Consider the following 13,409-nt stretch of genomic DNA (forward strand, 5'->3'; position numbering starts at 1 on the left):
AGAGACGGGCTACTAGGATCCGAGGAATGGAAAACCTGCCTTATGAAAGGAGACTCAAAGAGCTTGGCTTGTTTAGCCTAGCCAAAAGAAGACTCTGGGGGGATATGCTTGCTCTTTATAAATATATCAGGGGGATTAACATTAGGGAGGGAGAGGAATTATTTAAGCTTAGTACTAATGTAGACACAGGGTCAAATGGGTACAAACTGGACACTAGGAAGTTCAGACTTGAAATTAGACGAAGGTTTCTAACCATTAGAGGAGTGAAGTTCTGGAACAGCCTTCCGAGGGGAGTAGTGGGGGCAAAAGACATATCTGGCTTTAAGACTAAGCTTGATAAGTTTATGGAAGGGATGATATGATAGGATAGTTTAATTTTGGCAATTGTTCTTGGATTATCAGCAGATAGGTCTGCTCAATGGTCTGCGATGGGATGTTGGATGGGATGGGATCAGAGTTACTGCAGAGAATTCTTTCCTGACTGCTGGCTGGGGAGCCTTGCCCACATGCTCAGGGTTTAGCTGATCGCCATATTTGGGGTCGGGAAGGAATTTTCCTCCAGGGCAGATTGGCTGACGCTCTGGAGGTTTTTCGCCTTCCCCTGCAGCATGAGGCATGGGTCACTTGCTGGTGGATTCTCTGCTTGAGGTCTTCAAACCACAATTTGAAGACTTCAATAACTCGGACATAGGTTAGGGATTTTTATAGAAGTGGATGGGTAGGGTTCTGTGGCCTGCTTTGTGCAGGAGGTCAGACTAGATGATCATATTGGTCCCTTCTGACCTATGAGTCTATGAGTTTCCTCCTTTCCCACCACCACCACCACCCTTCTTCCCCGAAGCCCCGGACCACTCTGGATAGGGAGCATCCTGTCTGGTAAGGGGTGATGTCAGGGTGTCCCCCTCCCTCCTACCCATGTACCCAGTCTCCACTGAGCTGAGGTGACAGGACGGGGAATCTGTGTGTGCTGCTGCCTCTCTGGGTCCAGCAGCAGCTGCTTGTGCCTGAACAAGCTTTCAGGCACCTGCCCGAATGCTTTCTTAAAGAGACAGGGTGTTCAATAACTCACTCAGGCACACAAGCACACACACACCAGGGCTCCCTGCGTCCAGGTCACTTTCCCAACCTTAGCAGTTGCTGCTCTCTGCCCTCCCCTTATGCAGCTCAGGCAGCAAAAGTGACCTAGAAGCAGGGAGCCTTGACCTCACTCCTCCCCACCCCCTACACACACACAGCTCCCTTGCAGTGTGCGGAGCAGAGAAGCAGCAGTCCAGTGGGGGAGCGAGCAGCAATACCAGCTGTTCCATCACTGCATCCAGGGCAGTTTTCCCATATGGGTGCAGGAGGGGGATGCAGAGGTTACGGGCACAGGAAGGGGGGCAGCGGTTGTGGTGAAGAGGGCACAGTGCAGGGGAATAGGGGTGTAGGAGGGAGGGGCAGGGGTTGGAGTGAAATGGGCACAGTGCAGGGGTTGGCACAGGAAGGGGGAGGTGAAGATGCAGCAATTAGGCATGCAGGAGGGGAGTATGGGTTGGGGTGAAGAGAGCACAGTGAAGGAGTTGGAGCACAGGAGGAAGGTGCAGGGGTAGAAGTGAAGGGGATGCAGGGGTAAGAGGCACAGGAGGGGAGTGCAGGGATTAGGGGCTAAGGGGGTACAGTGCAGAGGTTAGGGGTGAAGGGAGGGTGGCAGCCCATGGGGGCCAGGGGCAATGTGGGGGCACCAAAATGCAAGTTCACCCAGGGTGCCATTATTCCTAAGGCCGGCCCTGCAACTGCATCCTCATCCAGCCTTCCTGCCAAAGGTGTTGTCACAATCCCATAATACCAGTCTTCTTCCAGAAACCTCACAAGAACTTTGAGGAATGACGGCTTCATTCGTTAGGCGGGCCCTCACTCTGTATATTGTGAGGACCATACCCTTCTGCAAATCCATGCAACTCTTCGTAACAATTACGGAAAGGATGAGAGGACTACCTGTGTCATCTCAAAGGATATTGTCCTGGATAATAGCCTGTATTCAAGCTTGCTACGACCAGGTGAACATCCCTCCTCCGTCCATTTTAACCACATATTCCACAAAAGCCCAAGCTTCATTAGCTGCGTTCCTAGCGCAGGTCCCAATCCAAGACATCTGTAGAGGCATGACCTGGTCACTGGTGCGTACTTGCATGTCCCAGTACACCATCACCCAAAGGACTCGAGCCAACGCTAGTTAAAAAGGGTAGTGTTGCAGTCTGTGCGCCCATAAACTTTGAGCCCACCTCTTTGGGTTACTGCTCATGAGTCACCTAACATGGAATGGACATGGGCAAGCACTTGAAGAAGAAAAAGTGGTTACTAACCTCCGTAACTGTTGTTCTTTGAGATGTTTTGCTCATGTCCATTCCGTGCTAGGTGTGAGTGCACCGTTGCTGGTGGTATCCGTTGGGCTGGCTCTAGCACCCTTTGGAGCCACACACTTATGGGCCGGTATAAGGGGTGCCGCCAGCCACGCACCCTCTCACTTCCTTCTTATCAGCCAACTCAGACAGGTCGGAAGGTGGGTCATGGAATGGACATGAGCAACACATCTCAAAAAACAAGAGTTACATTGGTTAGTAACTGTTTTGTATCTAGTCTTATGCTCTTTCTACTGTCTGGGGACCAATGTAGGACTGTTCCCTACAATATCTTCTCCAGTGTTTTGCCCAATCTAGTTTAAAAAGTAACATATAAGCATTCATTTTTGTAATAAAATGTATGTTTTGTGCATAAAGATAATTAAATAAAATTTCTTTCTAAAACAGTACTTAGTTTTGTCCTCTTTTGAACTGCTACTTCTTTCTGCTACAGGCTTTTCGCTTAAGCACGTATGGGTCATCTTTTCTTTTATGGCAGAGGTCCGCAAACCTAGGGGGCATGGAGGAATATCTGGTGGGGCATGACAGGCTCAGACCAGCCCCAGCAGGGGGCGGGGAGGGAGTGCTACCCTGCCCCATTCCTGGTCCCATCACCAGCGTCGGTGCGGCTCCTCTCCCATCCCTGTGCCAGCCTCCAGCCTCAGCCACTGGTCACGGCTTCATTCCTGTCCCGGGGTCAGGAGCAGAGCCACACTTGGCTACGGGCCCAGCTGAGACTCTGCTCCCGCCCTCAGCCCCAGCACCTGACAGCTGCTGCCCCATCCTCAGCTGCAGCCTCAGCCTCCTTACCCCTGTCTGTGTGATCCCCTCCCTCCCCTACAGAGTCTTGTCCCGACTCCAAGGGAGGGGGTGGGGAGGAAAGAAGGGGGACATGACTTTCAAAAGTTTGTTTTATGAGTTGTAACCTTGTGCTTTCTGTGGTTGCCACAGGAAAAAAGAGTGAGTCTGGCAATTACTATCTGACTTCACTCCCTAGTAAACTAATGGAACAACTGTTAAGATAAACAGTTCTCTTAGCACCTAGAGAATATACAGAAGCGTGAGCAATAAACAGCAGTGAGGGAGTCATTTTAAATAACAAATCATGCCACATAAACTTGATTGTTCTGTTTGACAGAATTACAAAATTATTGGAGAAAGGGGGAGCCATAGATGTAATTTAGATTTGTAAAGTGTTTGATACAGTCTCCATTTTACTAGAAAAACAAAGTCAAGTTGGTGTGAGTATGACCCTGAAAGAGGGATTGAAAATCAGTTGAAAATGTACCAGATGTTACTGGTCAATAACAAAGTATTGAACTCAGGAGAGATGCATATATTAGTGTTGCAGGGATCAATGTTAGGTCTGATTGTCTGTTATGAATCTATTGAAGATGGTCTTGCATGGGGGAAAAAATTGTGCTTGTTTTCCACCCCTTTTATTGTGCTCCTTTATAATGTATAAAGGCGTTAAAAGAGGTGGTATTTTTCTTTTCTTAGAAATATCAGGAATGTCAAGTCCAACTTTCCCAGGCTTTGATAGAGAATTCATTGTGGGGTTTCAGTGATGTCTGGATAGTGAGGTTCCTCAGCCCTTAATTAGAAGATGAGAATGTTGAATCTTTAACAAAGAGAGCTTTTCTCCCTACTGCTTGTAGAACATTGGCGTTAAATAGCCATTAATTAGGGCTGTCGATTAAACGCAGTTAACGCCTGCAATTAACTGAAAAGAAAATTACTGTTATTTTTTAAATACATTAATTGCATACTTCTGGGTGGGGAGGGAGGCATGTGCAGTGTGGGGCTGAAGCCCTAGACTGGAGCTCTGGAGGCATTAGGGTGCTGAAGCCACAGCTCGGTGGCCAGGGCGAGGTGTCTTGAAGTCCCGTGCCCCGGAGTGGCTGAAGCCTAGAGTGGGGCTGGCACGCTGAGGTGGGGGCTGAAACCCGCACTCTGACCAGGGCTGAAGCCCAGAGCTCTGAGCCTCACACCCCGAGGGGAACTGAAGCCCCACGCCCTGAGGGGGGCTGAAGCCCCCAGAGCGCTCAGCCCCGACCCTATATTTGAAAATGTAGAAAACCTCCAAAATATTTAAATAAATGGTAGTCTGTTATTGTTTAACAGTGCAATTAAAACTGTGATTAATCATGATTAAGTTTTTTAATTCCTTGACAGCCCTACTGTTAACATATACAAAGTTTTAAAGAATCTGTATAAAAATAACTTCCTTATTCAGTCATGTTTTTCTTCTTTGGTAATTGTAATGTTACAATTCTACAACCTCTACAGTTTTCTCTAGAGACTTCTCCAGAGCCAAGATCTGAATTGCTGGTATTAACGACAACAAAAACAACCCTTTCAAAAACACTTTCAGATCTTCTCTGACTCATAAAGAAGAAAAAAACTTTTTTTCCCCCTTTGAGTCACCTTTATTGATGTAGAAGAGTTGCTAAATAGCCCCTTGGGCACTTTGGCCATGGGCAGACTAAAAATACTTGAATCACAGATTAAAGTTATAGGTCATATTATGTTGTAGACAGACAGACACACACAAACACCACTGAGAGGAGTGGGATGATACACAGGATAGAAATAAGAGCTGGAAATAGTAAAATGGGATTTGACCTGCTCACCTTCAAACTAATACAGCTAGGAGAAGAGGAGTTTAAAATGTGAGCATGGGACTCTCAGAAGCATTGAGCCTTGTCTTTAATCTGCTCCCATTTGAAATCAAGAGTAAAACTCCCAACTGATTTCACTTGGAGCAGAGTTAGGCCTACACTGAGTGCTTTTGAAAATCCTACCCTAGATATTCAATAGGAGGGAAATAATTGAAAACAGATTAGATGTGTCTGATATGCACTGGTAGAAAAATGGGACACTGAAGTTTGATGGTGCATATCCAGAGATATAATATTGAGACAGAACCTAGATAAATGTTTCTAGGCAACTTACCCATACATCATTACTGTGTCATGGAAGATATTGGCAAAACTGTGAACTTCAGCACCTTCTGAACAAAGTGTAAAAGCTACTTCTTTAAACAGCCTTCCCACAACCACTCCCACAAACACAAGCTAAAGTCCAGACCCCACTGCTTGGAGTGGAGAGAGAAATGTATCTGAATGACTACACTTCCTATTGTCAGGTGCTCAGGTATCATAGTGTTCCCCTTGCTATCAATTTAGAAAGATTGTGTAACTGATGCAGTGGCATCTGGAATATTGTGTTCATTTCTAATTCTTGTTACTGAAAAGATAAAAGAGAAATCAGAGAAGAACAAAAAATGGTTAAGGAGGGGGAGGGAATTGCCATACCAAAAAAAAAAAAAAAATTAAGTGAAATAGGTAATACATTGACCAGCTAACAACAAGGGGTGTGGGGAGAGGAGGAATATATAACATTTGTGTGTAGATGTTTGAAGAGTGATCAACTGGGAGGGGAAGGGATTGTTTAGGATAGTTCTAGGGGGTGTAACAAATAGAAATGGGATGAAATTGGGAGAGGAAATATAAGCAGGCTTCACCCAATCAGAAATAATCATAATATAAATGGAATTATGATTGGGAACACACATTAGTCTCTATGCAGACAGTGTCAAGTATTTGTTATGAAGCCAGCTCACACACTACTAGAGTTGCAAGAGGGAATCCTAACGTTTGGCGAAGCATCAGCACTTAAAATAAAGTCAGAACTCCTGGATATAAGTAAGGGTTCTGATCTACAAAAAGATATAAAAGATAAATACAGATAAAAATGGGAAATACTTTAATAAAACACCTGGGAATAAACATTTCTAAAACATGGCAAGACATATAAATTTTACTCCTTTTGATTAAGAAAATTAAAACATCTGGAAAATTAGCCAAAATATGAAATTTCATGGTTAGACAAAACTGTGGCAGTTAATTCAGGGGTAAGATACTCATTTTAACTTCCTTTTCCAAGCACTTCCAGTTTTAGTCACAGGAAAACTTTTAAATCAATGGCAATTCATGATAAATTCATTTGTGGAAATAAGAAACTCATGCAATGTTCTTTACAAAGGCCATGGCAAAATGGAGGATTGGTTTTACCAACCATTAAGTACTGTTATCTGGGTAGTCAGATCGGAAACCTGATGTATAGTACTAAATAACACCAAACCGTAGTTAGCACTAGGTAGAGACAGAACACAGTCATGGTACTGTACTTAAACTCTACATCATCCCCTGGATAAAGAAATTCTATAGGCAAAATCAATACAAACCTTCCTTTTATGAAAGCATCAACAGACACTTGGGATAATTTATTTAGAAAGCGAAGCCCATACCTATTACCACCAATGCCAATATAAAACAATAGAGAATTTAACCTTTAGGGTTCTCACAACAGATTTTTTTGGTAGCCTCAGAGTGCAGCCACCAATTCTTGCTGGTGGCTGCTCTGACAATTTTTCCTAAAATAATTAACTTTGGAAAAAACAAATGTCCAAACGATTGTAATTTTATTTATGTAGGGTTTTGGTTTTTTTGCTGACTCAATAATAAAAAATTGTCTCTATTCTTTACTGGACCTAAACAGAATAGAAACACAAATAAGGTGCTTTGCACGTTCTTTGTCTTTTTTGTTGTTGTTTCTTTTGCCTTTTTTTTTCCTTCAAGATTTGCTAGCTAGTAAGACTGCTGCTGTCAAAAGTGATATTTGTATGTTAATATCACTTTTCACAGCCTCCTGGCTAGCTACTAGTCTGCTTTGGAAAGTGGTATTAACAAATGTACAAATATCACTTTTCACAGCAGATTTACTCAGTCCCAGCAAGCCCGGGGACAAATTAAGCCCTGGATGGGGAGGTGGGTAGCAGGGGGCCGGGTAGTGAGCTGTGGGGACAGAGCCCGCTGCCCCGTGCCCAGGGGCTGGAGCCCTGCAGGTGGAGCCTGCTGCCTGCCACGCCAGGGTGGAAGTCTGATCCCACTGCCTCCAGGAAGGTGGGGAACTCAGTGGATGGCTGCCTGCTCCTCCAGTGTTTGTGTCTCAAGAGGGGGGCAGGGCCCAACCCCTTCCAATCACTGCCTGGGAGGCTGTGGTTGCAAGAAAAGCCCCTGGTGGCAGCACGCAGCCAGGGTGGCCATATTTGAGAAATGCTGCTCAGGGAAGTTTTGACATTTGGGAAATTATAGGTATATCAAAATTTGGCCCGCTGTTCAGAGAAAATACATTTAGAGCAGTGGCTCTCAATGTTTCCAGACTACTGTAGCCCTTGCAGGAATCTGATTTGTCTTGTGTTCTCCCAAGTTTCATCTTACTTAAAAACTACTTGCTTACAAAATCAGATATAAAAATACAAAAGTGTCACAGCACACTGTTACTGAAAGATTGTTTACGTCCTCATTTTTGCCATATAATTATAAAATAAATCAATTAGAATATAAATATTGTACTGACATTTCAGTGTATAGTACATAGAGCAGTATAAACAAATCATTGAGCGAAATTTTAATTTGTACTGACTTTGCTAGTGCTTTTTATGTAGCCTGTTGTAAAACTGAGCAAATATCTAGATGAGCTGATGGAAAACCTCAGCATATGCCTGGTTGAGAGCCATTGATTTAGATAACTTGATGAAATACAAGAAGTTGCAAAAGATATCAAAATTCTAGTATATCAATACCTGCAATTGAGACATTTTTCAGCCTACCCCCTCAAAAAGGCAACTCTAAGCAGAAAATTGACAATTTGAAAAACTATTTACTACTTGCATGAAACACATTCATTCTATCCAAAGTAATCTCTCTTGGGGGGAAATAACTTCATTCATGAAAAGGTGGAAAGCTGCCTTGGGCAGAGACACCAAAACTAAGGAATGGGAGACCATGTGGAGCAATTATCAGAGGGGTAGCCGTGTTAGTCTGGATCTGTAAAAGCAGCAAAGAGTCCTGTGGCACCTTATAGACTAACAGATGTATTGGAGCATGAGCTTTTGTGGGTAAATACCCACTTCGTCATACTCCAATACATCTGTTAGTCTATAAGGTGCCACAGGACTATTTGCTGCTTTTACATATGGAGCAATAGTCACCACATGTCAATAAACACATTCACAAAAGAAAGCTACATTAAAATTTTTTATCAATAGTACCTAACTCCTCTTAAAATTGAATGAAGGTATGCTATAGGGATGGGCAAATGCTGAAGAGAGTGTAACGAAATGGGAGGATTTCAGTATGTATGGTGGACAGTCCCAAAAATTCAGACACTCTGGAAAGCTGTTGGAGACTCCGTAAAAGAGATGATAAGGTGTCAGCTGTCCGATAAGCTTTTCATATTTTTATTAAATTGTTCTGAAAACTGTCTTATAAAAGCCATAAAGAATTGATCACTCATCTCCTAGTTGCTGCTGGAACTACTGTAGCAAGGTGGGGGAAGAGGAGTGACTCCTGTAAATCTACTGACTGGTATAAAAAATGTGGGAAATTCTGGTGCTAGAAAAGTTAACTTATCACATCAGAATTTTACAGGGGAGACGGAAAAAAGAAAACTACTTGGAAATCTGGTGGAACTTTTTGGAGTGTTCTGGAAGAGGGTCATCACCTACCAAATCTGATAGTTTGAAAACTTTTTTTTAATCCTAAGGAGGGAAAAAGCCTTCGACAATAGTCAAAGTTAAACTCAAAATTAAGATTAAAATAAGGAAAATAGATAAGAAGAAGAAAAGCTTAATATTGCATAGAGTTTTGATAGGGCAACTAATCAAATAGAATCATAGGCTACCAGGGTTGGAAGGAACATCAGGAGATCATCTAGTTCAAACCCCAGCTCAGAGCAGGACCAATCCCCAGACAGATTTTTGCCCCAGATCCCTAAATGACCCCCTCAAGGATTGAACTCACAGCCCTGGGTTTAGCTGGCCAATGCTCAAACCACTGAGTTTAAACAGGTTATACTTACAATGATAAGAAAAACAAAAATTAGCAGCTAACTGAGATGAAAGCCTTTTACTGACACTCAACTGAAAAGACAGAAGAGGAAGACAAAGAGCAGAAAAACATTAACCGCAATACGTGATCAATATCACAAAGTTGAAGAAAGTGACTGGTAGCTGGTCTTGTCAGTACAGCCAGCTTTAGGTACTTCCATGGGCCAATTCATAATTGTGTATTTGTGCAATAAATACTAAGTATCAGAGGGGTAGCCGTGTTAGTCTGGATCTGTAAAAGCAGCAAAGAGTCCTATGGCACCTTATAGACTAACAGACTTTTTGGAGCATGAGCTCATGCTCCAATACGTCTGTTAACCTATAAGGTGCCACAGGACAATAAATACTAAGTTTTTCTCTGTTCAGTTTGTAAAATAAGACATAAGATTTCTTTTATAGAAGAGTGGATCTCTTAATAAAATAAATGGGAACAGCTGATCTCCTAAAGGAAGTGGACAAAGCACTGGAGAATATGCTGAGCCCTAGGGGATGCATTAAATGATAGATTGTGATGGTTTTACATATCCTTCAGTCTTTCACGATGGAAGACACTAAAGTGTTTTACAAACTTGAATTGATCTACAAACTTTAAATGTGGATCACTTCATCCTTCATTGACATGCAGGCATCCTGAAATGGAACATGTCAGCTCTCCTGCAGAGTAGAGCAGCTCTGCACACTAGGAAGAAAGCTTAGGCCTTGGCTACACTGGCACTTTACAGCGCTGCAACTTTCTCACTCAGGGGTGTAAAAAAAACACCCCCCTGAGGGCTGCAAGATACAGCGCTGTAAAGCGCCAGTGTAAACAATGCCGCAGCGCGGCTCCCAGCACTGCAAGCTAATCCCCATGAGGAGGTGGAGTACGTGCAGCGCTGGGAGAGCTCTCTCCCAGCGCTGGCGCTGCGACCACACTCACACTTCAAAGCGCTGCCGTGGCAGCGCTCCCGCGGCAGCACTTTGAAGTTTTGAGTGTAGCCATACCCTTAATCTAATTGAGCTGGGAATCTTGTGGAGTGGCTTGTTCAGTGCAAATACATCTTGTTTATTTTCTGGAGTAAAGCAAAAACAGAAAAGCTTTCCTATTTGTGAAAGATCCCTTCCAAGCAATTGCATTGCTCCAGACTGAATGGATGGATTGTCTTGTCCAAGAGGAACCTCATCAAGCTCAAATTAGTTATATCCACAGGATCTATGTGGAACACTGGCTTGGTGCATGTGGTCGCATCTCCCTGTTTTGGCTGCCACTAAAAAAAGGAATAGCCTGAAGTTACTCGTTGAGGGTTTGTCTGTTGGGTTCTCGCTGTTTGGCTGTGGTGTCCCTATAGGTAACAACATTTGCCATAAATATAATTAAGGTGTAAAGAGTCATGCTGAAGAATTGTTTTCTGTGTGCTGTGTTTAATTAATAATAGCTACAACTGGAATAAATGCAAAAATAAAATTACTGTTGAATGATTCTTATGGCAGGTGTCTGGATTTAATCTGTCTAGAAGTGGGGATATGGGGGGAGTGTTTGTTTGGAAGTGAGATATGTGGGGAATGTCTAAGCTTCTAATTTTGACCTTCTTCAATTCTGGTTTTGAAGGAAACAAGACAAGACAACACTGGACTCATCACAAGTGATGGTTTTCTCTTTCGGATTATAATTTTTTTGCAAATGCCACAGACGTTTTTATGCAGTATAATATTGATTTTTAATAAAGAAAATTTACAATTAGCATGTCTAGCTGAGTGTATTTTCCAGAATATTTTCCTGCTGGATTAATTGCAAAGCAATAAAATAACTAATGTAACTAACAAAACATGTCAGTTTTCACCCTGTTTGCTTTAGCTATATGTCAGACCCCTTTCCTAAACACTTTGTTTGTCTTTTTAGTTAGAAAGCTCTTTGGGACAGGACTCTTTCTTCTTCTGTGTTTGGAAAAGGTCTAGCACATAGTGGGCACTACTAGAATGTAAATAATAATAAAAGAGGGGGACAAGAGTTGTGTGCTTTGTGGGCCTTTATGTCACTCAGGCCAGCCCTAGAGGGTACAAATGGTGTCACCAACAGCACCTGAGTAGGGGTTGGTATCCTGACCCTGCAGCTTTCCTTCTCACATTCGAAAGACATCTCTTGCACGAAGGGTCTGCTTCAGTGGCTCTCAACCTACCAGCCCTGAGGTCCCATCACCAGAGACAGGAGAGATTGATATGAGGTATTTTCTCTGCTGAAGTAATGCTGTGCTAGCTACATTTAATAGAAGAAAGCCTGAAATACAGCTGTTGTCTGCTAATATTGTAGCAGAAAATTGCAGCACTGGCTTGCCCTGCCTCCTGCACCTGTAGTGCAGCTTTATTGACATTCAGTAAAATATACTTTAAAGGAAGAAACAAGCAAATCACCCAGGGAATACATCTCTCCATCAGGGACCATAAATAGGAGTGCCTTGTGCAAGTGGAACCTGAGAGTGGGAAGTGCTCTGTAATCCAGTATCAAATATCCCCTAATGATTTAGCTGTATCCAAAGGAATTTACAAATATGGGTCTTTTGCCAAGAGAAGAATGAAACATTCTCCCATTTCATTTCTAAGTGGTGTCAGTTTCCTTCTCTAGTGGAGAGCGTGCTGCATTAGTTTGGCTTCGAAAATGGTTATTGTATTCTCTCTGCCATCAGACATAACATTATGAATAGGCAGCTCTGTCCCTGAAGGTACATGTTTTAATGCTTGGTCCATGACTTTCATAGTCCTCATCCTTATGCTTCTAATTGCCCTTTCCATGGCCGTCCCTGTGAGGGGTGGAGCCCAGGACATAGGCGCAGAGTTTCTAATCTGCCAGCGGGTGCTCCACCCAGGCCCTGCCTCTATTCCACCCTTTCCCTCAAGGCCCCACCCCTGCTACCACCCTCCTTTTTTTTCCTCCACCACCCTGCCTCTTCCCTGCCCAATTCTGCCCCCTCCCCCTTGCTCCTTTTCCCTCCTGCCCAGTGCCTCCTGATGCTGTGAAACATCTGATCCACGGCAGGCAGAAGATGCTGAGAGGGACGGGGAGGCGTTGATCCGGGGCTCACCGACGGGCAGGAGGCACTGGGTGGAGGTTTTTGTAGGGGGGCTCCTTGCCCCAGCTTGCCACTTGCCACCCCATTTGCCTCCTCACTCCACTTGCCCTCCCGCCTCACCTCCCTGCCCTCCTCCTCACAATTTTATTGAAGCACAAGGTCCCCCAAAGCTCAGGGCCCAGGGCGGTTGCCCTGATTCACTGTACCCAAGGGATGGCTCTGGCCCTTTCTGATTTTCCTGATTGGCTATTTGTTTTTCTTTTAACTGGATTTAGATGGCATAGAGTAGCAACTTAGGGTTTCTCCAGAGTGAATGGAGGGGAAAAGGATGCCTGAGGACTGGTGGGGGTGGGGTGGGGTGTTAAATGAGTGAGTTTTGGTTAGCCACAGCTGTACTGTGCTTTAAAATGGTGTTCAGAGACACACACTTTGCACATTCTGGTATTCTTTAAAGAAAGATAAAAAGAAGTTCAGAGACCAAAGCTTTAGGGTTCACATTGTCAAGAGATACCTAGTGATATAAAGCAATTATTAGAACTACGTATTTATTTATTTGTACAGTACAGGCCAGAAAGCTCTTCACATATGATCTGAACAAGCTCCTGCCCACATTCACCACCTGTCTATATCCCAGAGCCCGTTCATTCTCTCCATACTGGTCAGAGAGCCCACACTCCACATACAAGAACCCAGCCTAAACTGCTACAGACTACAAGTCTCAAATGCCCTACAGGCACTGGCAAGATGCCTCTTAACTCCCATGTCTGATACAGGCCAGAAGGATGAGTGTAGGGTAGATTATTTACAAGAAAACACTAGATTGAGGCAGTTCCTGACACAAAACGAACCACTTATGTGTTTTACTTTACGATTTAGGTCCCTGTCCTACAATGAGCTGCTTGTGTACAGCTCTCTGTGCCCAAATGAAGCCCCATTGATGCTGGGCTTTGCAGAGGGGTCATTGCAGGAATGGGAGTCTCAGCCAGGGGCAAAGAAATGAGTGTAAATGGTAGAGGGAAGATTGGTTTTTGAAAT

At 43.8% G+C, this 13,409-nt stretch overlaps 1 protein-coding gene across 1 annotated transcript in view; it reads left to right on the top strand.

Moving 5' to 3' along the window:
• The window catches only part of YLPM1 (YLP motif containing 1), a 90,902-nt gene extending 79,789 nt beyond the window's left edge, over positions 1–11,113 (top strand). Inside the window, exon 18 of the mRNA XM_075065539.1 lies at positions 10,919–11,113. Coding sequence (XP_074921640.1) covers positions 10,919–11,098 — 180 coding nt within the window. The 3' untranslated portion in view covers positions 11,099–11,113. The remainder of the gene's footprint in view (positions 1–10,918) is intronic.
• Positions 11,114–13,409: the final 2,296 nt, after the last annotated feature.

Source organism: Chelonoidis abingdonii, chromosome 4 (genome assembly GCF_003597395.2).
Source record: "Chelonoidis abingdonii isolate Lonesome George chromosome 4, CheloAbing_2.0, whole genome shotgun sequence".
Classification (NCBI taxonomy): domain Eukaryota; kingdom Metazoa; phylum Chordata; order Testudines; family Testudinidae; genus Chelonoidis; species Chelonoidis abingdonii.